The sequence below is a fragment of the Panthera uncia genome, chromosome B1 (genome assembly GCF_023721935.1).
Source record: "Panthera uncia isolate 11264 chromosome B1, Puncia_PCG_1.0, whole genome shotgun sequence".
In the NCBI taxonomy this organism is placed as follows: domain Eukaryota; kingdom Metazoa; phylum Chordata; class Mammalia; order Carnivora; family Felidae; genus Panthera; species Panthera uncia.
The window spans coordinates 160,526,391-160,552,831 of NC_064811.1; the positions used below are offsets into that span (position 1 = coordinate 160,526,391).

General features: G+C 50.8%; 1 protein-coding gene across 2 annotated transcripts; it reads right to left on the reverse strand.

Moving 5' to 3' along the window:
* Window positions 1-1,774: 1,774 nt before the first annotated feature.
* LOC125923301 (ankyrin-1-like) lies at window positions 1,775-12,917 on the reverse strand. 2 transcript variants are annotated; one of them, XM_049631494.1, is made up of 5 exons: window positions 12,546-12,917; window positions 11,891-11,974; window positions 10,811-10,876; window positions 10,343-10,476; window positions 1,775-4,279 (listed from the first exon to the last, which is right to left on the reverse strand). In XM_049631494.1, exons 1-4 carry the CDS (start codon window positions 12,762-12,764, stop codon window positions 10,378-10,380), a joined length of 468 nt encoding a protein of 155 aa, XP_049487451.1. In that variant the 5' UTR covers window positions 12,765-12,917; the 3' UTR covers window positions 1,775-4,279; window positions 10,343-10,377. The 2 variants fall into 2 exon arrangements, with proteins under 2 accessions (XP_049487451.1, XP_049487450.1); XM_049631493.1 differs by lacking the exon at window positions 10,343-10,476 and having other exon boundaries at window positions 10,736-10,876.
* Between the last annotated feature and the right edge of the window lie 13,524 nt (window positions 12,918-26,441).

Genomic DNA, 26,441 nt, shown 5'->3' on the forward strand with positions numbered 1-26,441 from the left:
TGCCAGGCAGATTGGGGCAGGCGGTGGGAGTGGAGCAGCACTGCATGTGTACCTCTGCCTCCGAGCAGCCTTCCCCGATTCCCTCTGTCATCCCATCTTCCTCCTCCAAGGAATCACCTGTGCATCTGCTGGAGCTATGGCCATGTTCTGTCTGGCTTGGCACCTGGGTTGGAAAGCTTTGGTGGCTGAGATGGCTGTTGATTCAGTGGCAGGTCTCCGTTGCAGGCACTTTGTTAGTGCTCAGTCACTATTGGATGGATGGGACTAGGCTGAGTTGCAGAGCACCCATATGTCTTTTATTCTAATGAATTTTTATAACACACAAGGCTCTACTGGGGGCTACCATCCATTGTACAAACAGGGAAACCAAGGTAAATACCCAGTTGTTTCTGTATGGGGCAGCATCCTTTCTTGTGGTCCTTGTGGTGGTGGTTGTTTTGTTTTTTGTTTGTTTTTAGTAGAAACTAACATGCCACTGGTCTGAACATTTAAAATGACAGGAAAATAGTGATTGCCAGATAGATTAGATAGACTTCTGTCCCTTCTCTGCCTGGCAGTTCCAAATCCTTTCCTGATCAGGCCGTGGGCTCCTTGGTTCTCTCACCACCCCCTGGTCCCACTTTGGCAGGTGGGACCTGCCTACGAGGGCCTTTTCCTGGACCCAGAACTCCGGGTGGTGGTGTTCTCCTCTCACACAGAGCCACACTCTCCCTGAGCTGCTGTTATCTGCTCTGGTAGAACTGGCTGCTCTGGGCCATGTTCTCTGTAGTGTAAATGATGTAGGTTAATGCGAGAAAGATCTCACACAGGCTATGGAGGTTATTTCTCTGGAAGTTTAGACTAAAAACAAGAAACAAGGTTCTTATTCATCTGAGTTGGCTGTGTTACCAAGCTGCCTGGAGTTCAAGGAAACTTTAATTCCCATTCCCAGCGTTGCTGCCTGGCCCCACCCAGACAACTGTGATCCTGAAAATGTGATTTTGAAAACCCTCTGGATGATGCGGTGGCACAGTCGGCTGGTCCCTTGGCCTGGGTGGCTTTTCTGATACTGAGAGAGAAGCTACAGATTCAGAGCGAGGGCTGGCAGTGCTCCTAGGACCCTGTGACCGTGACTTGGTCACCCCCTAATGATGGGAACGTATGAGGAAGAAAAGCTACAGCAAACGATTTGATCCTTATTTACTGCCAAGCTTGCCAAAGGCTTCGTGTTTGGGAATCCCAGGATGACAAAATGAAGAGACTTTAGCAATTTTTTTAATCCATTCCCCCATTTGACAGATGAGAAAACTGAGGCCAGCTTGGTGACCAGCCTTGCTTGAAGTGTTAGGAACTAGTTAGGAACAGGACGATTTTCTTAAAAGCTCTTGAACTTTGGTGGCATTGAGTGCAGGGGCCAGATCCCTTCACAGGGGGGTCCTGGGGGAGTCCCCCTTAGTGCATGCCAGCTGTGGGGTCAGCCATGCACCCTGGGAGTTTGTGGTACCCGCCTCCATCTACCTTGGACTTGCCCCCATCTCAGGGTAATGCTTAGGAGACAGAATTCTGTTTTTTCAGCCCCAGGGGTTTGAAGCCTCTGGGCTTCTCCCAGAGTGGGCGGTTCTGATGGAGGAGCTGCCCAGGTATCCGGGGAGTGGGCATCTCCCCGAGATGCAGGTCTCTCTGATGACTGATCCCACCCCCAGACTCCTTCGGGGCCCCAACCCAGGCTTCACTCCTGTCCCAGCACCTCAAATTCCCCCAGGACGAGCCGGGAAGGAGAGATAGAGCCCTGTGCCATGAGTCAATTTCTTTATTAATTTTGACATTTGTTCAGCTGGTGTAGGGAGAATGGTCTATACATCAGAGTGGGGGGGGGGTTCTCTCCCCATAACAGAGCATTTGGGAGGGAGTCAAGAAAAGAGTCATTTTCATAACAATTAAAAAAATCAAGGTAATTCCAAAACTTCTAAAAAGCGTCTAATGTGCAGACTGCAGCATTCTCTAGGCATCGTGTGGAGACCCCAAACTCCTCCCCTAACAGCTCCTACTAGCAACTGGAGCGCGCAGCCATGCCGCCGAGGGCCTGGGGCCGGCGGGCCAAGCAGCCATGCCAGACGCAGCGGAAGGTGCCAAAGCATAGCCTGGAGCTGCGGGGCCCACGCTGGGCTCTACGAGGGGCCACGGGGGGCGGGGGACGGGGACGACGGCCTGCGGGGGACGGCGCGGGATCGAGGACTGGAGGCGAGCCCTGCGCCTGTCTTCCCCGGGCGGGCGGGCGCCCGGCCGACGCGAAGAAGCGCCGCGCTCCTGCGCCCCGCCGCGGGGTCGAAGGCGTGGGGCGCCGGGGCCGCGCCTCCCGGGACACAGCCCTCGGCGCACGCTTGGCGCCCCCTGCGCCCGGGCCGCCCCTCCGAAAGCAAAACGCAAGCCGCCCGGTCCAAGCGGAGCGCCTCGGCCGGCCCCGGGCGCGTGGGGCCTGCGGCCTCCGCCGGGAGACCTGTGCGCTGGTGACAGGCACCAGGGCCGTGGGGGCTCGGTCGTGAGGGAGCTTCTGTGCTACTTGGAAGGTTTGATGTGTCTGAGGACACCTCAGAGGAGAGGCAGGGAGGAAGGTGACAGGACGTCCACAAACAAAGGCTCTTGTGAGCGAGAAGAGCCTGCCAGTCTCTCTCCGGGCCCTAGAGGGCGCCCGCCGCGCAGGGCGGGGCGGATTGTGCTGATTCGGGCCTCGCTCTGCCAGAGGCTCTAGTGTATCTTTAAGGCTCTTCCCTGGTGGCACCGAGGCGAGGAACAGCCAGCTGTCTGCTTCCTTCCTGCTCTGACCGAGGGCCTGGCCTAGGAGGAGCTCCGTCCTAGCCCCGGGGCCTCCAGGTGGCCAGCTGCTCTCTCCTCCTCCGGCTCTCCTCCCCCTGGGCCCGTGGTCAGGAGTGGGCCCCTCGCCCACCTCTCCGAGTGGGGCAGAGGGGCTTGGTCAGAGTGGGGGCACTGAGGCTGTCCGGCCTAGGCCCCCCATCCTGTGGGCTGCCTGGACTTAGAGCACCAAGTTGGCTCTGGGAGACCTTGGGGGTGGTGGCTGACTTCTAAGAACTGGCAGATACATTCAACTAGCCCTACTCCCTTCCTCTTTCACTGAAAGACAGGCTGTAGCTCCTTCTCCTGCAGCCTGGAGAAGTCCTCAGGAGCTGAGCTGTTAGTGCTTTGTACATACTGCTAAAGTGTTTCTATTGGTTTGCATAGTATTTATTGTTTTTCATATACACAAGGCTGATTACTGTACAGTTTACACTTTGAACACAGACTATGATATAAGTGCTTGAAGATATAGAAAACCTCCTCTCTATTGGACATGCTGGTGCAATCCTGGGACAGCCACCGGCCCGCCCCCAGCTGAGAGAGAAGACCCTTGCAGATGGGGCACTGGCTCCCTTTGAGCCCTACAGCTAAGCCTGGGGGTCCTCGCCTCTGATTCTTAAGTCCCTAACACAAGGAACCCTGAATGCACTCTAAAAGTAATGATTTTCCATTGGAAGATGATTAATACTGAGACTGGCAGAGAGAGAGAGAGAGAGAGAGAGAGAGAGACAACATAAAAAAAATTCCAGTTTATCCACAGGAGAGTCTATACAGCTTCGGACGTCACAGTAAAATCTGTGTGTACACTGAGGAGAGGGAAGAGGTGCTTGTGTGTGTGTGTGCGTGTGCCTATGTGTGTGTCCTGAATGTCATGTAGAGCTTTCTGGGAGGAGCGGCCCCCTGGGGAGGCGGAGGGGACATCACAAATGGAATGGAGGTGTGTGGCGGTGGGGAAGGCTGGCAGGTGGGGACATGGGATTAAGGTGCCAAACTGATTTTGTGCCTTTTTTTTTCTTTCCAGGAAGCCCACATGGATTTCCTACAGATAAGGTTGAAAAAAAAAGTACCCTGTAACAAGTCAAAATTAAAATGATTTAAAAAAATATATCATCCCCAGCCACAAAAGAGCCCTTGTTCACTTTTGTGTTCATGTGCTCTCTCGAGCTCATTTTCTATCACTCTCTCTCTCTCCCCCCCCTTCTTGAGGCATTTGTCCTGATTCCCAACAGAGATCCATCGTTGCTAGAGGCAGGATTGAGGACTGTAGGTCATGCGTCTACAGTCGGCCGTTCATGCGAATAGGAGACTAAAGGAAGTCCCTTACAGAGATCATGCCGTTAGCCTAGAGGAACAGTGCGCCACTCCTGCAGCCCTCTGCTCCAGCTCTCCTCCTGTGTGCATGGCAGAGTGTGTGTGAAGTTCAAGGGTTGGGTGTCGAGGTGTGATCCTGAGGGACACAAAGAGAGAAAGAGTTACTTAGAATGTAAAGATGCAGCTCCCAGCAAAACCCCCAAATGCTGAATATTGTGCTGGCCGCTTAGGCAGGGTCAGATTCAGGAGAAGCGGCCAGCCGCCCCCAGCAAGGCAATGCGGTGAAAGGCGTTGAGCTCAGAGCCCCTGACCTTCCTGAAATACCAGCCTGCCTACTCTCACTCCCCAGTCCAGAGGCTGCCTCTTAGGCGTGGTTGCCCAAGCCTGCCCTGGTCCCCTGCCAAGTGGGCGAGCTCCCCAGAAAGCCCTCCTGTGTGTGTGCTCTGTGCCTCGGAGAGGAGGCAGAAGGCTCCCATGCCCACAGTCGCCTGGGGAGAAATCCCCATGAGTAGATCCTTGTCCCTAGGAAAGGGGCCAAATTCATAAGCCAGGGCTTCTGCTAAAGAGGGTAGCGAGCCGTGCCCTCCATATTTTCAGTTCAGTTCAGCCAACACGCATTGATGTCTGTAAGTGCCAGTCCTGGGGACCCAGAGATGGAGCAGACATGAGCCTCAGGAGCTCACGGCCCCAAGGGATGACAGTCTACAAGCTTTCACTGTCAAGTGCCTCTGGCTCCACTCCCCATGCCCCTCGGATGGACCAGCTCTGCAGCGGCAAAAGAGATCTTTGAAAAAACAGGTGCGTTCTCCCTAGGATATCATGTATCTTAGGCTGGTGGACAGCAGCTCTGCCTGCAGAGTGAAGTCCCAATTCTGCAGCCCGGGATTCACAAGGAGACACCACTCCTGCCACCCCATGGCGCCTCCTCTTCCAACCTGGGGTGAGAACTCTGTGTTTCCAAGACTGGCCACTCAGGATTCTGTCTGCGGGACCTTGGGATGGATGGCGAAAAGGAGCACACATAAATAAGGCGGAGCTGACCATCTCCTGGGCAGGGTAGGAAGTGACAGAGAAAGGCAGAAACTCATTCTGCGGCAGAGCTGTCCCCAGACAGGGAGCTGCCCTGGACGCTAAAGGTGATGTGGTTAGGGAGGAAGCTGGAGGCGGTCAAGGTGAACTCAACCCTGAGTGGTTCTCCAAGGATGGGAGGGTGGTGCTAGGTTCCATGCCAGAGGCTGCTACAAAGCAGAACAGCAGGCCTTCTAATGCTGTGGCTCAAAAGCACTGTCACCCTGGAGGGCAAGACTCTTCCATCACTGCCTGGGCTTCCCTGTCGGCCAAGCTGCTCTCCTCGGAGCCCTCCAAACCTACAGTGCCCTGCAGCTTCCTGCCTAGTTCGAGGCTCATGGATGCCATCCAGTTCCCTCTCTGCTGAAGCTCTGCTCACCGCCTTCAAGACCTCTCCTCCAGGGAGCCTCCCTGATAACTCCAGCACCTTCTCATTTCTCTCCCCTCAGCTCTGGAAGCTCCCCGCTGCCTCTGCTACCTTTTATTCAGAGAGATCACAGGGTGTAGTGGTTAAGAGCAGGAACTTTGAAGCCAGCCAGGTTGCCTGAGTTCATATCCTGTCTCTGCCAATTTCCTTGGTCATGTTACTTGCACTCTCTGTGACTCAGTTTCCTCTGCTATAAAATGAAGGCAATAATAGAATGTACCTCATTAGATTGTGGTGATGTTTCAAAGAGCTACAAAATGCTTGGGACAGTGTATGTGGATGTCAACCCTGACTAGGCTCTCTGGAAATGCCGCTGTCTTCGTGCTCTTTCCTGGGTCACAACTGCAGCATCTCCCTGGCTGGGGTAGAAACACTCTTAGGATAAAGGCCAGGCCATACCCTTCCCAGTGGTTTGTCCCCTAGCATCACCCCAGTGCTAAGCACGCCTCAAACAAGAGACATCTTAAAGTCTTGAGCCTAGGGAAAACAGCTTACTACTTCCACTTTTCTGCCCAGACACAGAGCAGAGGAGACAGGTGAGGCCTTAGAGATGATTCTATGGCAAATGCTCATCTAGTCTTTGGGTAAACTGAGACTCCGGGAGGAGCAGTGAGGGGGCAAGCAGGAGTACCCAGTGGTGGCAGGCAGTAGGACTGGAAGGCAAGTCTCCTGGCTGTGCCCTGGACCTTCCACTGCCCTGCACCTCTTGTTCCAGGGGTGCCCAAGGGAAAGGTCTCACCTTCTAGAGCGCAGAAAACAGCCCCCGCCCACTCCCAGTGACAGTGCTGCTCAGTGCCTGTCCCAGTCCATCTGCCCCCACCCTACCCAGTGTCTGTGGCCCTCCCCTCCAGCTTCCCCAGCCCCAGACTCATACCCCTGCAATGGCTAGGGAGTAGGGTGGACTGTAACTTAAAACAGCAAAATGAAACATGACCCTTTGCCTTCCTGCCCCTTTGGCCATTGAGATTGCTAATTGCTTAACTTTTAAACTTCCTAAAACACTCCACTGTCAGAACTAACACAAGTTCTTGCAACCACAGTGTCTGAATGGAAAGCGTCTCTTAAAAAAAAAGACAAGAGGGGAGCCTGGGTGGCTCAGCCCGTGAAGCATCCAACTCTTGATTTCCGCTCTGGTCATGATCTGTTTGTGGGTTTGAGCCCTGCATCGGGCTCTGTGCTGACAGTGCAGAGCCTGCCTGGGATTCTCTCTCTCTCCCTTTCTCTCTGCCCCTCCCCTGCTGACTCTCTCAAAATGAATAAACTTAAAAAAAAAAAAAAAAAGGAAAACAAGAAAAAGCAGCAGTCGTGTGCCACAGCTTCCTGAGAGTCCCAGAAGCCAGAGCCACACAGACACAGAGGAATGCCAAGCCCCGGTGCCTGCCCAGGATGCGGGCAGCCCAGAGTGTTACGGGCTGCCCCCGCACAGCCTTCCAGCCACCCATGCCACACTGTTGCTCTCGCACAACTGACACCCAATTCTTGGACCTACATACTTGGGCACAAAGCAAAACCCACTAGCTGCTACTGTCACGCACAGTCAGGCCTTAACTCTACAGCAGTTCTGTGGCTTCTTACCTACCTCCAGGAAGCAGCCCCCTCCATCTGCCAGGCCTTAGATACAGAATCCTTCTCAAGATGGGAGTGACTGGGGGGAATCAGACGGGTAAGGGGGGGTTGATTCAGGTCTCACCTGGAATGGGGGTGTTCTGCTATCTTTGAACAAACTATAAACCATCATTCCTTTCGGCCCATTTTTCAATATCATACCTACAACTGTGCTGCATCACCTCTAGGAGATTTGGAAGGAAAACCAAAACTGGTCAGATCTCATTCTTCCATACACATAAAAATTACTTGAGAAGTTCGACACAGAATCCTGAGTTCCAGGATTTTAATTCAGTAGGTCAGGGGCAGGACTGGGAATGCACGTTTTAACCTGCCTCTCAGATGATGGTGACGCAGGATGTCGGTGACACTTTGAGACACGGTTGGGTGTACATTTGACAATGTATATGGCCTTTCACAAACATGAAAGGCCCCCTCCATCATGGTCACCATCCTACGAGAGAAGAGTGGCATCACTACTATGCTGTGGCTAAGGAAGCCAAGGTGTGGCGAGACCGGCTGACCTGCTACGTCATGCTACGGTCCCGTCTGCGCTGACTGAGCGCAGGTGTCCTTCACCCTTCACGACAGCCTGCCCAGTTGCCATGACTATTTCTAAACCTTTCTACTGAGGTGAAAGGGACTATGTGCAATCTCCCTCATGGGGGTGGAGGCTCAGGACAGTCAAATGACTAATGCAAGGCATCGGACCTGGAGAAACAGGATGAGTCAGGCCGTGAATCTAGACTCCTAAGTCCCAGCTTTCACTCTCTCTGAAACAAAGAGTCAGTTCTTGCCATTTGCAGTGGTCATGTTCCAGAAAGTTGCCAATACTGATCCACCGCTCTCAAGGAAAATGCCTAGTTAGGTTCCTGTGAACCTCTAGTGGCCACATCTTTGTTAGAAAATGAATACGTAACCTTGATTTATGCTTCTGTATAGGCACCTTATTTAATACATATTGTTGATTCCTTAACGTTGAACTCACCACCAAAACAGTGCTCTAACTCACGGCCAGTGAATCCTATCTAACGTACGTCTTTGTCCCTGTAGGGCACATCACAGCCTTCTTGCTCTTAGGAAGACCATTTTAAACAGCAAAATCAACAACAAGCACAAAAATGCAAAAAACATGGCACTCAACAACAGCCTGCAAAAAGGACACCCGTTCATAGCATGAGAGCTCCATTAGGGGGGCAGACTGGCGTCTTGTTCGCCCTCAGCTGGGAACGTGCGCCAGGGCGACTCCAATTTCTTGCCACGGTGTGTGTGTCTGTGAGCGACCGTGAAAGCACCGTGAGTGTGGGTTTGGGGGTTGCCATAAATATTCGCCAGTAGGCAAATTTGCCAGTGTGGAATCCGCGAGTCCCAAGGGCTGACGGTACATGCATGTGAGTGGGTGGCAGTAAGTACTGAGGGGTCAGCAGACTGTCTGCCCTTCAACGTCTGCTCTGCAGTCCTAGTCTTGCTGGGGCCGGGTGGGGGGGCACTGCAGGCCACTTGGGACCTGGGCAGGAGCCTGACTCCACACCGGCTCCCTCCCCACTGTCCCCACCCAAACTTCCCTCGCCCGTTCTTAGCAGAGGCCCCGGCACTGTGCTGGAGCCAGGCTGCCCGGGTCTCCTGACACCCACGTGCAGTGGTACAGAACCGTATCTCCTTTGGGAGTTTCAGCCACCCTTGCAGATCATGTACAGAAAATTAAAATGAAGAAATCTTAGGCTCCTCCCCTCCCCCTAAAAACCGGAGCCAAACAGAAGCTGAAAGGTAAGGCCACTGCTGCCGCCACTACCATAGAGAAAACAAGGCGCAAGAGGACACTTTTCCTTCCACTCTCCGCTCCTTCAAATTATTTGTACTTTTGTATCCTTTCCGGGGCTCATCACGGCTAATCCACTAAGCCAGCAGCCTGGTGGGACCCCCTCGGCAGTGCCAGGGTTAACACTGTGACCTCCTTAAGCTGCTGAGGAGTCAGGTCTAATTTTATCCTATAACTGGATCTGTAGTCCTCTTTTTTTGCCCAAGTGCTGAGGTGTGTTGGGAAGCCCAGAGCCAGCACTTCTGGCAGCTTGGGAGGCAGTGGCCCTGCTTTTTGCTGAATGCAGAAAGCCAGAGCCTGCTTTCCTCTTGGCCCAGAGCCACCACACCCTGGGGGTTGAAATGGCAAGAGGCTGGTTAGTGCTGTGCTGGGGCCAGAATGCTTCCTTGCTTCCTGCCGACTCCCACCCCGATGCATCCTGTACTGAGCTGCCCCGAGCTGGGCACAGCAAACGGCCTCGGGGCAGCTCAGTACAGGATCCCTCAGGGAGGACGGAGGTCAGAGCTGGCCGCTGAAGCCCCCAGCACCGCACGGGCCCACTGGAGAGCCTTCGCTGCAGCGTCTTCACGGCCCTCCCTCATTGCAAATCACCGCACACCCCTGCTCCTCGGCCACACATGCTCACGCACGCCATGCACCCATCCCTGACAACCCTCCTAACTGGCTGGGAGATCGCCATCCACCCCCCGGGCCTGTTTGCTTCACCCTTTCCTAGAAAGCAACAGAGCGACGTGTCTCAAGAAACATCACAGAGAACTGGTGCCTTGGGTTCACAGGATTTTTGACGGGTTCCAGGTTCAAGAGTCAGTGTTGTTCTAGGTCTATCACTGCTGGAGCTCTTCCTGCAGACTTGTGTTGAAATGGCATAGCCTAGGCAGACTCTGCTGTGCTCCCCGAGACCTGTCCCCCCTCCTCCAGATCCCCATAGCTTGGCTTTCAGGATAATATCAGCTACTGAGATTTACTGAGTGCTTTCACTCATCAAGGCATTTTTTCAAATCTGTATTTTTTGCACCCCCAGAGAGGTAATCAGCAGATGGTATTGTTTGCTGTTTTCTTGAGGAGGACAGGGATTCAGAGACACAGTTAGTAGGTTGGGAAACGAGAATCTGTGTCTCGAGGCCACAGCACCACTGTTCCTCCTGCATCATGCTGGGGGTGGCGGAGGGGTGAGCTCCCCTGCTGAAGGGGGAGACATGAGCGAGTGAGCAGCCATTCTCAGGACCAGCCACTCCACGAGGACCAGGCCATGCAGAAAGGATGCAGAAAGACAGTGTTACCTCCAAAGAGGCCATTTGAGGGGAGGGGCTAGAAATCACTGCTTGCCCCTTTTCAGGCTGGCCCGCTTCACTATCTGAGCCCCCTTCCTGCTCTCTATCAGGTCCGGCTGCAGGCTACTCCCTCTCAGCTCCACCTGGAGACAGCAGCAGAGACAGAACGCAGGACAGATCACACAGAGAGACAGGCAGAAAGTAGGCATGAGAACGACAGCACTTCCGGCAGCCGTGGAAACCCTGCCTGCCATGGAGGACAGAGGCACAGGGGAGACCAGAGGAGGTGAGCATGGTGCAGACTGGAGCCCAGACAGGGCGGGTGCACAGGTGAGCAGTTGGGAGAGGTGACAGGCGCTCAGAAGGGCGAGAGCCTCCGGGAGGCTGCAGCCGCCGCAGTACCTTGGCATGTGTCATAAAGTAATCAATATCAGCTTCCATCTCACTAGGGTCCTCCAGGGGCCCCTCAGCAATCACCTCCTCATGCTCCTGGGTGTCATCAGCACCAGATGAGTCTATCTGCCGAACAACTTTGCGAATGATCTGGAAGAGAGAGGGAAGGGAGAAAAGGCCCGTGAAGCCATTGAAACAGAGGATGAGAAGAGCAGGTCCCCGGGAGTGAGATCTGGGGGACAGGCAGCCTTTGTCCTTTGTCCTAAGGTGCCCTGCCATGAGTGGCCAAGAATGGGGACTGGTCTGTGACCACCACCCCCACCCCCATCACTGTGTGGAAAACAGGCTCTGGGCAGCCTCAGAGGGGCTAGAATTTGCAAATGGGTCTTAGCCGATTTCATTAATGATCAGTTTGCCTCTTCATATTGTTGGAAGTCACGCTGTCTTCCGTGCATTGTGAGCTCCTGAGGGCAAAGTGTATTTCCTTTTCATCTATAGTATTCCATGCAATTATGTTCCCTTATTCAGTCACCTGAATATTCCAACACTGTTTCCTCTGCACCTCCCATGTACTGGGACTGGGAGATGAAAACAAAATAAGACACAGTTCCTGTCTGCCTGAAGCACACTTTGTAAGAGGAAAGATGGCCACCTGAGTGGTCTTGCTTCAATAGCGGGAGCAGCACCACAGTGGAAACCCATACAAGGTCTTCCCTTTGCTCCTCCTCTCCCTTCTGCCCATGCCTATTACGGTGCCCAAAACCTGACAGGCAAAATCAGGTCTACTGAACTAAAATCTGCTACCCATTCAATGCACCTCCACAGCCCTTTTGGTTTCGCAGGCCCATGGTAGTTCGGGGCCACCACCTTTCTGTCTTACAGCTGTTTTCAGGGCTAGACGTTGCTGGACTAGGTTTGGGCTGTTCCATGGAGCCTGGTCCTTCTGGAACACAGTAGCAGGAGCTGAATTCAGGCTGAATCAGTAAAGTACCTTTGAGGAATGTCATGCCGGACCTCAGAAGACCAGAGCTCCTGGCACCTGAACCTGTCTCTTTGGAGCCATGTTTACCCTCTGTTAGGGCAGCAGCGAGAAGCTGGGAGGTGAGTCCAGCACCATCTAGCCCCCCTGTGTCTCTCCAGCTCAGGAGGACTCTGTGCACCCACCTTCTTGGTGACAATGTTGCCCTGCTCATCTGTGAACTGTTCCTCTGTCACCTGCTCCCCTGGAATACTCTGAAACTCATTCCCCTAGGATTGGAGAAAAGGAGAAAATTCAGTATTCGTAAGCGGGTAGTCTGGGAAAGAGGTGGCGGATGAAGAAAAGAGTGGGAGCCAGCAGCCACAGGCGGACAAATCCCCACTGCGGCAGGAAACTCCAGCTCAGCAAGTGGTGGCACACAAACCGAGAGCTCCAAGCACGAGCAGTGCCCCTGGGGGCCGTGGGGCCCGAAGATGGGATGGAGCCCCAAGCTTGCAAGATTGATACCCTCAACAGGGAGCAGGCAAAACCAGGCTGGTTACATAAGTTTTACAGAGGAGGCCCTGAGGCAGGAAGCGAGGCACCTAATTTCGATTTCGACAGCACTTTCCGGTGTAGAAAGCCCTTCCATAGACACTGAGGCCGGGAGTGTGGCCTCCCAAGTCCCGGAGCTGAGCCTCCGGTGCAACCGCGGCGCAGTGGGCTGTGCAGAATCCACACCCAGACCCGCTCCTGCGGCAGCGCCCAGCCCCTGATGTGGGGTCCCGCACCGCCCCCCAGCTGCTGCCCGCACACATGGCAGTGCCGTGCCCTCAGCCCTGCCTCCTGCCTGGTGGTTACCTTCAGGAAAACCCGACGCCGGACCACCCTCGTGGAGATGGTCTCCTCGTCGTCACTCACGCCCTCGCTCTCCCCCAGCTCCTTGTCCAGCTCCTGGTGGATGTGCTTCAGCACAAAGCATAGGGAGCCCTTGACAATGTGCATCACGTTCTGACAGCTGACCAGAAAGAAGCCCAGGAGCACTAGGGTGACCAGGAGCTGGGTGATGAAAGTCCACATCCTCACCTCCTCAGCAGCTGGGCCCTCCAGGGACTAGCAGGACTAGGGGTCCGGCCACTGTGGGGGTCCAGTCTCTCATTCTCCTCTGGGACTCCTGAGTGCCCCTGGGGCCCCTTCCATTCTCTCTCTGCAGGAGACTGGACAGCCCCTCACCACAACTGCCCCGCTGAGTGCCCTCCTGCTGAGCTGCCCTAGGCTCTGCCCTCACGCCTGGGTGACATCAGGCCTCGATAATTTTAGCTCCCCAAACCAGCTGCTGGGGCTGTCCAACTGGGCTAGAAGGGAGCTGGCAGGTGCGCCTGTCCTGGGCACTGAAAGCGCATGTCAAAGTCACTCTGTGAGTGGCTGGTGCCCCACCCTGTGCTCTTGCCCTCCAGGCCTATGTGAACTACAGGCAGTGCTGCCCAGGAACATGTTCCCTTTCGGGGACTCCAGGAAAGCTGTTTGAGAACGTGGCTACTTGTGTGTTTCCCTGGTCTGTTACTGCCGTGATGAGAATGGAGTTCACCCCCATGTGCAGGGATGGGACTGGCTAATACCCTGGACAGACAGTTAGGGGTTTCTTTCAAAAATAGCCCTGGGACGAGTGATTTGCTCAGGCCTAGCCAAATTAGCCCAGTGGGGTCCACACTGGTGGTGGGGCCCCCTGGAAGCCCTTGCAGTTCCCATCAGCCCCGAGGGCCCTCTGCACTCCCCGCCCCCTTTACCGGGCACAGCAACCCTAAACGTAAGCGTGTAACTGGTGTGTCTATTTAAGGCCTGTCCTCAAAGGCTCTTCCCATGCCGGGCTGTCAACGCCCACGAGCAGGAACCATGCGCTTTAAGCTTGTCTTTACAGAGCTGATTCACAAATGCAGAGGGCAGCAGCTGCCACAGAGAGGAATTTCACTTTCGGGATCAAGCTGTTCCTCTTTGAGTAACAGAAAACAAAGATCTGGGACACAGCCAGCTGACCCTGCAACTCACTCACTGTAAGGGCTTGGGAAACCTGGGTACCTTCTCTGGGCCTCAGTTTCCTCCTTCTGTAAAACAGGGACGACTAGGAGTGAGTACTGCTGGCAGGCAGGATTCTACGTGCATTTCATACACTAACCCAGTTAAGCCTTCCGACGACCCTGCCATTTTTCCATTTTACACAGAGGAAATAGAGGCACAGAGAGGTTAAATAACTTGCCTGGTCAAAGAGTAAGGAAATGACTCAAGTTTCAAACTCCCATCACTACACAATACTGCCTTGTTTCAACAAGGAAGCACCTGGAAAAAATAAAAGCCCATGGCACATGCAAAGGAGCTGGGCACTGGAGGGCATTCATTGTTAGCCCAGATAAGAGTCCAACTTCAGATATTTCCATCTGGGGTCTCAGAGGAGAATGTCCTACAGTCATCTCAGGCTTGCCTTCCTGGCTCCAAATTGGAGGGCATCTCTCTGTCAGTGTTTCCAGAGACTTACTGGAAATACTAGTAAATGGGCTCTTTGGAAACCCTTGCCTTCAATGGGCCTCATTATCCTCTCTGGGGTCCCATCAGATGACGAGGACAACAGCTCACCCACAACATCCAATCCTGTCCTAGATTTGGAAGGCATCAGGCCTGGGGGCCCTTCATAGACACTCATTCCGACTGGGAAACGGGATCCGGACTCCCCTGGCCCTGACACTGGTTCACTGTGTGACCCTGGAGAAGCTTCTCTGGAACCTCAGTTTCCTCAATGATAAATGAGGCAGTTGGACCCTATGACCTAGAAGGTTTCTCTCATGATCCCCTAGAGTGCCCTTGCTTTTTCCCCAGTCCTCCCATGACCAAAGGCTGACTGCAGAGGGGCCATGCATAAGAAGGCTCCTGGCGTCCTTCTCTTTCCCAAGGATTCAGGATCATAGACCCAGTTAAGAGCACCCATGCTCTCAGCCCAGTGCTTGCTATTAGGAGCAGTAGAAGTGCCAAAGGCTAGCCTGATGGCCAAGAATGCACAGGGTGGTCTGGGGTTAAAAATGGACACAGCTGCCTATCTTGTCCAAGTCACATACTTGGAGGGAAGTATCTAAATAAAACCATATTGGATTCCTAGCAGTTCTTTGCAGCCAGCAGCCCAGCATTATTGTGCAGCTAACCTGGTCGTGGGGGCCCCAAGGTGCCTGCTAGGGCTCAGGTTCAGGTAGGGCAGAGAGAGAAGAGAAAGCAGCAGAGGGGAGAGAGAAGAGGAAAGGGCTCCCAAATGAGGAAACAGTGCTGACTGAACCATAAGAAACCAAATGAGACACAGAACACATCATTTATGCACACGCTAAAAATGCATATGCATGGAATGGCCATGCAGATTTTATAAAAGAGCATACATTAAAAAGGCACAGCTTAATAAGGTATCTGGGATTTGTTTCAAAATAATATGTTGGGGGAGAGAAAAGTGGAGAAGGTATAGATGAAACAAGATTGGCCATAACTGGGTAACTGTACAGCCTGGGTGGAGTGTGCATGCAAATTAATATGCTATTCTGTTTTTGTATTTATTTGCGATTTTTCAAAATAAAAAATTTTTCCAAAAACACATTAAAATGGATGTCTACGGGAGTGGGAATGTTTGGGGGCAAGAGAATGTGAAAGGGGAGTGAAGCTAAAGCAAACAGATAATAAGTACAGCAGGGCAAACCCAAACAGAGGAGGGAGGCCTGAGGTAGGCAGAGACCAGAAGTCAGGAGCGAGGCCAGCAGGACTCTCCTGGTCCACCTGAGGAGCCCCCCACAGGATCACAGAACTCCTGAGCCAGTGCACCTTGGTGGTAATCCATTCATTCCTCCTTTACCAATGAGGAAACCCAGATGCCGAGAAGAGAGTGGCTTGTCCGTGGCCACACTGACCATGGTGGGACCAGGATCAGTCTAACACTCAGGTCTCTCTGCTCTACACCCTTCCTAAAACACACCACGGAAAAAGAAAACAAACAAAAACCATGGCTTGGGAATCAGCCAGACCTAACTGCAAAGCCTGCCTCTCATCCTGTGACCTTGGACAAGCGGCTCGACTGTCAGCTGCCACATGGGAATGACAACAGAGACCCGAGGCAGTGTGAGCATGACATCATAGGCCGTGTGCCTGGGATGCCCTGTGAATGTTACTTCCTTCCCTCAGCAGAGACCGGGGCTTTGTATCCTTGCTTCTAGAGAAAGTGAAGTCACAGCCACAACTTTTAAAGAAAGGAAGCATGCTTGGCCTAGGGCTTGATAGAATGAGAGGCTACCCTGGGCCTCAGGCCCCTCCAGTGCTGGCAGGCATCAGCAGGTGCCTCTGTGGGCGTCTCACCTCTGCCATCTGGGAGAAAGTGCTCCGAGCCTCCTGCACCCACTCCTGGTGGCTTTGTCGTCTCCGTTCCCTGTCGGCCTGCAGGCTCTCAGCCTCTGGTTGCTCCTCCCAAATGTGCTCAGTTGCAGACATCAGGACCTTCTCATACTCCTGAGATCCACTGGGCTCCAGCTCTTTGATGGTGGTGACCGTACTCTGGAATGAGTGTGGGCCACGTACGACCTCCTCTTGCCAGGAACTTTGTGCAGCATCTTGTAGGTATGAGACAATGGAGCCTTCTTCCTCCCAGTCCTGCAATCTGGGGTCCAGGAAGAGAGAAAGGGCACTGGGTCGCCCTTCAGTCTCTGGCCGCTCAGATACCCTCCCCCTCCAGAGCGCTGGCTCCACGTCCCATACTGCACACCTGAGGGACGGGACTGCATGAGCAATTACACATGGTCAGCACATAGCTGACTGCCCTGTCCAGAGAGGCACAAGTGGCCCATTCCTGCTGTCCAGGTGGAGAGGGCCACGGGTACCAGTGCCACTGGCCCATCCCTTTAAGTGGCTGGCTTTTCACCCTGGGCTCCTGAGGCACTTGGCTCACACTGATGGCTGTCACCCAGGTCTCCATGCCCATCACCTCCTCTGCCTCCCTCCAGCCCTCCAGGCCACCTGCACTCCACAGTCCTTATCCCAGTGCTCATCCAATAAGGCGACCACTCTCTCCCTGTGGAAACACAATCTTCTATGGCTTCTGGATACCACATTTGCCTGGTTTTCCCCCCTCTCTCTGGCTACCACTTCTCAGTGTCCTTTGTCAGTTTCTCCTAGTTTCTCTGACTTCTGAGCACTGGGCCACCCCAGGGCTCAGTTCTCAGACCTCATCTCTACCTACATCTACCTCCTAAGTGAGCTCATTCAATCCATGGCTTCACATCCCACCTGTGTCCTCATGATGCCCAGGTGTGCACACAGAATCTCTTCCTCAAGCTGCAGATGTATATGCCCAGCTGCCTCCTGAATGTCTTTGCTCTGGGGGGCTCTAACAGGCATCTCAGGGATAGCACGATCAAATCCATACTCCTGACTTCCCCCCCCCTCCCTGTTCTGCCCAGTCTTCCCCACCCTGCACTACATAGCCTCTTCATCCTTCCAGTTGTCAGGTCAAGGACACTAGGGAACTCTTAGACTTCTCTCTCTCACACTCCATGTCTTATTTGTCAGCAAACCTCGTTTGTTCAACTTTCAAGCATATAACCTGAACACAATCATTTCTTACCACCAGCACTGCCGCCATCTTGGTCCATACTAGTAGCAACTCTTACCTCCTGGCTCATCTCCCTGCCTCTGCCTGACCCCTGGCCCTGTCAGGCTGTTCTCAAGGCAGCTGCCACATCACCTCACTCCCTCTGCTCAAAACCCTCCAGTGGCTCACCATCCTACCCAATGAATGCCAAAGTCTTTCTAGGAACTCAAGGCTGGATGTGTCTGGTCCCATTAGCTCCTTCCATCACTCTGCTGTGATCAGTGACCTTCTCACTGGTCCTTGACTAGGCCATGCATGTTCTACCACAAGACCTTTGCACTGGCTGGGTCTTCTGCTGGATATGTCCCCTCTGGTATTCATACGATTCACCCCTTAATTCCTTCTGGTCTTCACTCCAACGTCACAGACTCAGGCCTCCCCTGCTACCCAATCCCTCATTTTGGCCATCCCCTCTCCACACAGGTATGTGCATCCCACCCTCTTCCCTCCTTTATTTTCCTTTTTAGCACTATCATCTAACTTTCCCCTTTTAAATACTTTCCATTTATTTGGCTTTATCTCATTTATTGTCCATTTCCTCACTAGATCACACACTCTCTGCAGATGGGAGACTTTTCTGTGTTTGGTTCAATGCCACATCTCCAGCACCGAGGCACGTTTATAGGTGCCTGGCACACAGTAGGCACGCAATACATACTGTTGGGTGAGTGAACGACATTCATCTGTCCCCACCGGAGGGCTGACCAAGGATAGAGAGCCAAGCTGTACCACATCCCACACTGGCACCAGGCCTTCCGGTTCCCCATTTGGTGGCCCTGCTGGGATAGTGGTGCAGGGGCTGGCACATAGTGTGCCCTCAATGCCTGCTGAATGAATGGTTACCACAGGTTGTTGGGTGATGGCCTCTGTCACAGGCATGCCAGTATTTCACTCTACTCAGTCTGTCCAATTCTCCCCACTAAACAAAGGATTCGTTTAGGAAACCAAACCAAACCAAAATAAATCCCTGCTGTCTCCTCTTGTAAATGGCTTTCTCTTCCCTCCTACATCGGTACTTGGGTCACACTGAGTGGACCCGGTCAGACTGGGCTTCTGAGAGGGTCTGAAGGGGGATGTGGGTGGGAAGAGGAAGTGGCCAGACCTGAGCAACCTGGGTGTGCTGGCTGTGCACAGCCTTCAGGGAGCATGTAAACTCTCTCCTTGCGTTAGGGAAAATATGGAAGAAAGGGCCACTGTGGCCCAGTTCCTATGCCAGTCCAGGAAGGCCAAAGTGACCCTCCACATTCTTCCCAGCCCTAGGGTATGGTGGGCCCACTGCCATGGACGTGAGTCGAGCCTGTGGCTTCTACAGCATCTGCAGAAGGCCCTTCTGCCTGAACCATCCAAGATGCTGTCCCGCTACAGGCACAGGAGCAGCCCAGGAGAATCACCCGTCTCTCAGTAGATGAAAGCTCTGTCCTGCCCCCAATAAGCCCACCAGCCTCACACTTTCAAAGGCGGACAGTTTCAAAGGGGGCGCCATTATCAGCTCGGTCACACTCAAGGTGTGAGACTGCCTGAATAACTTCCCTGGGCCCTGCTGCTTCTGCGTTTCTAAATATGGTCTTCAACAGCAAGCACCCAACAGAAAGGGCCCAGAGCACCTACCCTCAGCTGCACTTTGGAGAGGTAGCTCTACCAAGCCTTACAATCTCTCTCTCCTAGCGCCCTTCCCTGTCCCAACGACCCGGCCTCTCCCCTGCTGGCCACACCCAGGGGCATCCTGGGCGAGGACTGGCCTTTACAGATCACTGTTCCACTCCTACAGGACAGAGGGCTGAGCGAGGGCTGGGTGACTTCACAGGCCAGCTGGCGCCACACTGAGCTGCTTTGCTCCTGGGCAGTTAGAGCACAGGGTCAAGGTCAGCAGCAGCACCTAAGCATTCCCTCTGTACTCACTGTCAGGCACCATCTCATCCGAAGCCCAGGAAGACGAAACATATCCTGTCATGGCAGCCCGGCCCTTACCTGTCTTGGCTGGTCTCCATCACCCGACTCACGCTGGGGGATTCTGTGATGTGGGCTTGCACCCTCTGCTGGCCTGAAACAAGAGACACTTCATTCTCTGAGTCCTGACCTACACCTGTGGAGTCCTCCTGACTCTTATGACCTGGCAGCTTCTCTTCTGACCTCTGACCTTCTTCCTGGTCAAGCAAATCGATAAGGCCATTTGTGGCATCTGAATCCACTGTGTCATCCTCCACAAGGTCCAGAGAGCCCAGCGTGGGGCCCTGGGGTCCCTCGGAGAGCACCCCTTCCAGCTTCCACTCATGGCCGGTGGCGTCAGAGTCCTCGGCCTTGCTGCACTCCAGAGAGGAGTCCTCAGCAGTGACCAGGGAGGGTGTGAGGCCCGCGGACCACACCTGCATGTCAGACATCTCCAGCATGGTGTCATGCTCCGTGGCCGCCAATGGGATGGCATCTATGACGGCCACCTCGTTCCAGTACTGGTCTGCACGCAGCGGAGAGGGAAGTGCGTACTGCAGGGAGGCAGGGGACAGCAGCTCGTCCTGCAGCGAGGAGTAACCTGGATGGGCAGACAGAGGGCAACATGCTCCAGAAGCGATTTTTGTCACACACACTTACGTGCAAATCCACACACACGCACATGCCTGTGCGTGCACGCACACGCAAACACACACACACACACACACACACACACACACAGAGGCACAGCCATTGAAAATGCATGCACATTCCGGGGAGGGGGCTTTCCAAGCTCCGTGTCCAATGCTCAGGCTTGTGGCTGCTGCCCGGGGCACCAGGGCAGGAGAAACAAGGCTCTGTGGGGGACAGCCAGGAAGTAGGGGGTGGAGACGAGGGATCCTTTGCTGAATGGCAAAGAGAAGAGATTGGAATTCTTTCTTGTCCAGTTCAGAGCGCTAGATCAAGAAGCCTTGAGTCAAAGGATTTGTGCTCCAATCTGTCTAACCAGAGGAAAGCCCACTTCTTGATGTCTGGGCAGAAAGAAATGTTGCTCTTTCTTTGCTTGAAACATTCCTTTAGCACAGTCCTTGGGGTATCAGTCAGGAATGTACCTTCAAGGGAGGGTACTGCCCACCCAGGTCTGGGGGCAATAACCAAGCTGCCTTGGAGGGGTCTAACGGGGTGCACCGAACACCCACCCTCCGAGCGCTGGTCAAATGGCAAACCATTTGGTGCCAGATGAAGTAACTTTTCCTCAAGTTGCAGACTGGTTCTGGAAATGCTGAGTGCTCTAAAGTGGCACAAGGGAGAGTTCTAAGCATTCAAAATAGGAGGCCAGGTCAGAGGGCAGCAGGAGGCCCCGGCACATCTGCCCTGACGCTCCTGGCCCTGCTCAGTTCACACCAGCTCCAGGTCAGCAGTCAGCCAGCTCAGGCCGCTGCATGCATAGCCCGAGGGTCACCACAGCCTGTTCCTCTGGCTACTCCTTGAGACTGGCTCAGACAAGAGGCCCTGCTAGCCTTCTGGTTGGCTCCGGCACTGGCTCCCTGACGTTCAGCAGCAACTAGGAGCCTGGGTGAGTGGCACGTGCACGTGTATGAGGAATCTGAGTGCGAGCTGAAAGGGCACGTTCTGTCAGTTGGCCCCTCTGCTCTCCTCCAGCCAGGAGTGGGGGTCCATGGATAGGGCAAAGAGGGCCTCTGCCTCCCCTTCAGAGCTGGTACCCATCTGTGGGTGGGAGAAGGGACCGGAACACAAGCTTCTCCAGTCAGCTCAGCTCGTCTAGGGAACCAGGGTTTAGAGCAGGACCCCTGGGGATGGGCGAGGCCGCCCCTACAGCGTCTCTAAGGACCTCCCTGTGCCAGAGAGGCCCCTAACCTAGCGTTCAGACTCTCCATCCCGCCGTTCACCCCTCACCACCCCACATCCAGCTCTTCCCAGGGCCTGGCCTTTCTTCCGGCCACATGGACCCTCCTATCCCAAGTCTGGAACTCAGCTCCTGCTCTCCCAGTTCTTCTCTACTTGACACAATACCATCTGCTGCTCTCCTCATTAACTCACTTGTTCAACCAAAAGGTGTGAACTGAGGCCCGCTTACATGCCAGGTACCGTGTGAAGGGCTGAGGATTACAAACACACCAACGCACACAAACAAGACAGGTTCCCGTCATCCTCTTTTTTCATGACGTTTTCCCTGAGACTTGAGCTCACCTTGTTTTGGCAATCTCTGAGCCCATCCTATGTTCTCTCACTGAGCTGGCTCATGGGACTGTACACCCTTTGAGGGCAGGGGTGGTGTCTCCCTCCTCCTCCCACTTTCTTAGAACAGGATTGGGAATCTGTTGGCCAGAGCACTCCAGAGTGTGAGGAGGGTACAGGAGCCAGAGTGGATGACCTCAGCCATATTTAGCCAAACCACAACTGCTGACTTAAAGATGTGTTCCAGGAGCCAGGAGCCATGCTGTGTGATTGACATACAGCCTCCCTTAATCTTCCCAGGAGAGTTCTCTCGCTGACCGATCTCTACAAGTCTATGTGATTCCAGGTCCCAAAATGAGAAGGAGGACGAAGAGACCATCAGGTGGTGGGGTGGCTGGGAGGGCAGGGCTGTGTTTGCCAAGACTAAAGGACTCCCCTTTCAGCTCTGGCCAAAAGAGGAGGAACAAAGAGGAGGTGGGAAAGTAGGAAAAATGGGCAGAACAAATCTTCCCATGTTAAATCAAAGTGACTGTATGTGAAACCATGACCCATTGGGAAACCAGGGCCAAGGGCCTTCAAACCATCCACAGTAATCTCTCTGGAATATATGTGAGCCGAACATTTTAGAGTCAAGTGATTATTCTCTTCTTATTCTTGAAGGCATTATCGTATTATTGCAGTTACTAATTGAGCATCCATTTTGTATAGAACATACCAAATATGTTATTTTTAATTGTCACAACAACCCTGTGAGTAAGGCAATATCACTCCTACTTTATAGATTAGGGAACTAGAGGTACAGCAACTAGCTCAGGGCACATAGTAAGAGTGGTCTGGTCTACTAGATTTTGCCATTAGCATCTTTTAAAATTGCTTTATTGAGGTATAGTTGACATACAGTAAGTGCGCATATTTAAAGCAGATAATTTGATGAGTTTCATGAAACCATCACCACAATGAAAAGAGGGATATTCATCACCCTTGAAAGGTGTCTTCATGCTTTATAATCCTTCCTTCTGTGTCCGTGTTCCCAGGTAACCACTGATCTGCTTTCTGACACTATACATTAGTTTGCATTTCCCAGAACTTTATATAAATGGAATTAGACAGTATGTACTTTTTTTTTTAATCTGGCTTCTTTCACTTGGCCTATTTGGGTAACATCCTTGCTGTTGGATGTATTGATGATTTATCCATTGTTACTGCTGAGCTGTATTCCATTAGATGCACCACAGTTTATCCATTTACCTGTTAATCGACATTTGAGTTGCTTCCAGTCCGGGGCTGTTACAAATAAAGCTGCTTGTCTATGTGAACATATGCTTTGTTTCTTTAGGATACACACCTAGGAGTAGCGTGGCTGGATCATATGATAGGTGTACTTTAACGTCTTAAGAAACAAAAGTGCTTTCCAAATTGGCTGTTTCATTTTACATTCCCACCAGCAATGTTATGAGAGTGCCAATTCCTCCCTATCCTCAGTGACACCTGGTATGATCAACCTTTTTCATTTTAGCCATTCTGACAGGGGTGTAGTGGTATCTCCTTGTATTTCCCTAATGGGTATTAGTGTTGAACACCTTTTTATGTGTTTCTTTGCCATCTTTGTATCTTCGGGGTTAACTGTTCAAATCTGCTCTGCTAAAAACTGGGTTGTTTGTTTTCTTATTATTGAGTTTTGAGAGTTCTTTACATATTCTGGATACAAGTCTTATATCAGATGATTATTTCCAATATTTCTTCCCAAACTGTAGCTCATCTTTTCACTTTCATAATAGTGTATTTTGAAAAGCAGGTTTTTGTTTCTGAAGAAGCCCAATTTACCAATTTGTTCTTTGACAGATTGTGCTTATGGAGTTGGGGCTAAGAAATCTTTGCCTTACCCGAGATTTCTAAGGTTTTCTTTCATGTTTTCTTCTAGAAGTTTTAAGGTTCTATGTTTATTTCTAGAAGTTTTTATGTTCAGTTTTACATTTAGTCTACCATCCCTTTTGAGTTAAGTTTTGTATATGCTGATGCAAGGTAGGAATCCAAGTTCATTTTTGCTTATGAATATCCAATTGTTCCAGCCCCACTTGTAAAAATTATCCTTTATCCACCAAACTGCCTTTGTACTTTTGTTGAAAATCAGTTGTTCATATATATATATGGATCTGTTTCTGGACTCCATTCTGTTCCACTAATTCATTCATCTTTATGACAGTACCACAACTGTAATAATTACTGTAGCTTTGTAACGAGTCTTGAAGTCAGGTAGTGTGAGTCCTCCAATTTTGTTCATTTTCAAAGTTGCCTTGGATATTCTAGGTCCTTTACATACGAATTTTAGAATGACTTTGTTTACAAAAAAAGCCTACTGGGGTTTTGATCAGGATTGCATCAAACATACAGATCCTTTAAAGGAGAACTGACAATATCAAGTCTCTGACCCATTAACAAGGTGCACCTCTACATGTATTTAGGTCTTCTTCAACTGCTTTCAGTAATGTTTTGTAGTTTCCAATGCATAAGTCTTTCATTTTATCAGATTTTTCTCCAAGTATTTCAATGTTTTCAATGTTATTGTAAACGATATTCTTTTCAAAATTTCAATTTAAAATTGTTCACTGCTAGGATAAAGAATATAGAAATTCAACTGATTTTAGATACTGAACTTGTATCCTGCAACCTTACTAAACACACTTATTAATCACTTTTTGTAGATTCCATTAGATTTTTTATATTGGTGATCTTATTGTCTGTGAATAGAGACAGTTTACTTCTATCTTTCCAATCTGGTTGCTTTGTATTTCTCTTGCTTATTGTACTGGCTAGCATCTGTATTTTTTTTTTTAATTTTACTTAAATCCAAGTTAGTTAACATATAGTGCAATAGTGGTTTCAGGAGTAGAATTTAGTGATTCATTGCTTGCATATAATACCCAGTGCTCATCCCAACAAATGCCCTCCTTAATGTCCATCACCCATTTATCCCATCCCCCCACCCAACACCCCTCAAGCAACCCTCAGTTTGTTCTTTGTATTTTAAGAGTCTCCTATGGTTTGCCTCCTTGTTTTTATATTATTTTTCCTTTCCTTCCCCTATGTTCATCTATTTTGTTTCTTAAATTCCACATATATTTATTTTTGTCTGAAAAATATAATTTCTCTGAACCATATATTTATCTTTCTCTGATTTGTTTTGTTTAACATAATACATTCTAGCTCCATCCACCTTGTTGCAAATGGCAAGATTTCATTTTTTTTATCACCGAATAATATTCCTGTGTGTGTGTGTGTGTGTGTGTGTGTGTATACCACATCTTCTTTATCCATTCATCAGTCGATGGAAATTTGGGCTCTTTCCATAATTTGGCTATTGTTGATGGTACTGCTATAAACATTGGGATGCATATGACCCTTCAATTCAGCATTTTTGTATCTTTTGGATAAAAACCCGGTAGTGCAATTGCTGAGTCATAGGGAAGCTCTATTTTTAATTTTTTGAGAAAGCTCCATACCGTTTTCCAGAGTGGCTGCACCAGATTGCATTCCCACCAGCAGTGCAAAAGTGTTCCTCTTTCTCTGCATCCTTGCCAACATCTGTTGTTTCCTGAGTTGTTAATTTTAGCCATTCTGACAGGTGTGAGGTGGTATCTCATTGTGGTTTTGATTTGTATTTTCCTGATGATGAGTGATGTTGAGCATCTTTTCATGTATCTGTGAGCCATCTGGATGTCTTCTTTGGAAAAGTGTCTGTTCACGTCTTTTGCTCATTTCTTCATTGGATTATTTGTTTTTTCAGGTGTGAGTTTGATAAGTTCTATATAGATTTTGGATACTAACCCTTTATCTGATATGTCATTTGCAAATATCATCTCCCATTTCCATTTGGTTGCCTTTTAGCTCTGTTGGTTATTTCCTTTGCTATGCAGAAGTTTTTATCTTGAGGAGGTCCCAATAGTCCGTGTTTGCTTTTATTTCCCTTGCCTCTGGAGACATATCTAGTAAGAAGTTGCTGTGGCTGAGGCCAAAGAGGTTAGCATCCCTAATGTTGAACAAAAGCAGTGAGAGTAGGCATCATTGTCTTGTTACTACGTAACATTCAGTTCATCAATTCATAAGCATTGAGTCTCTTACCAATAATGTAATGTTAGCTTTAGGTTTTTTACAGATATGCTTTATCAGGTTGAATGAATTCCTTTCTATTCCTACTTTGCTAGGAGCTTTTTGTTTGTTTTCTAACAAGGAATGGATGTTGGAATTGTTAAATACTTTTTCTGCATCTATTGTGGTAATCATATGCTTTTTCTTTTTTAGTTTATTAATCTGATGACTTACATTGATTTGTCATTTATATTCTTTTAAATTTGTTAAGGTGTGTTTTATGGCCCAGATTATGGCCTACTTTGGTGAATGCACCATGTGAACTTGAGGAGAATGTGTATTCTGCTGTTGTTGGATGAAGTAGTCTACAGATGCCAGTTACATCCAGTTGATGATGGTAGTGTTGACCAATTCTCTGCCTACTGGGTCTGTCCATTTCTGATACAGGGTTGCTGAAGTTTCCAACTCTGATAGTGGATTCATCTATTTCTCCTTGCTGCTCAGTTTTTGCCTCTCATAGTTTGATGCTCTGTTGTTAGGTACATACATGTTAAGGATTATTAGGTCTTCTTGGAGAATTGATCCCTTTATCATTATGTAATGCTCTTCATTATCTCTGATAATTTTCTTTGCTTTGAAGTCTGCTCTGTATGAAATTAATCTAGCTTCTTCTACACTCTTTTGATTAGTGTTAACATGATGTATTTTTGTCCACGTATTTACTTTTAATCTACATGTGTCTTTATATTTAAAGTGGGTTTCATGTAGACAAGATGTATTTTTTGATCCATTCTGACAGTCTTTTAATTGGTACACTTAGACCACTGACACTCAAAGTGTTTACTGATAGTTGGATTAATATCTATCATATTACTGTTTTCTAT

Excerpts from the sequence above, each read along its gene's own strand:
- LOC125923301 (XM_049631493.1), bottom strand. The coding sequence starts at position 12,764 with ATGTGGACTTTCATCACCCAGCTCCTGGTCACCCTAGTGCTCCTGGGC. Across the intron at positions 11,975-12,545 it reads GGCGTCGGGTTTTCCTGAAG|GGGAATGAGTTTCAGAGTAT; the intron begins GTAACCACCAGG and ends CTCCAATCCTAG. Across the intron at positions 4,280-10,735 it reads ACTTTATGACACATGCCAAG|GATCACACCTCGACACCCAA; the intron begins GTACTGCGGCGG and ends TGTGTCCCTCAG.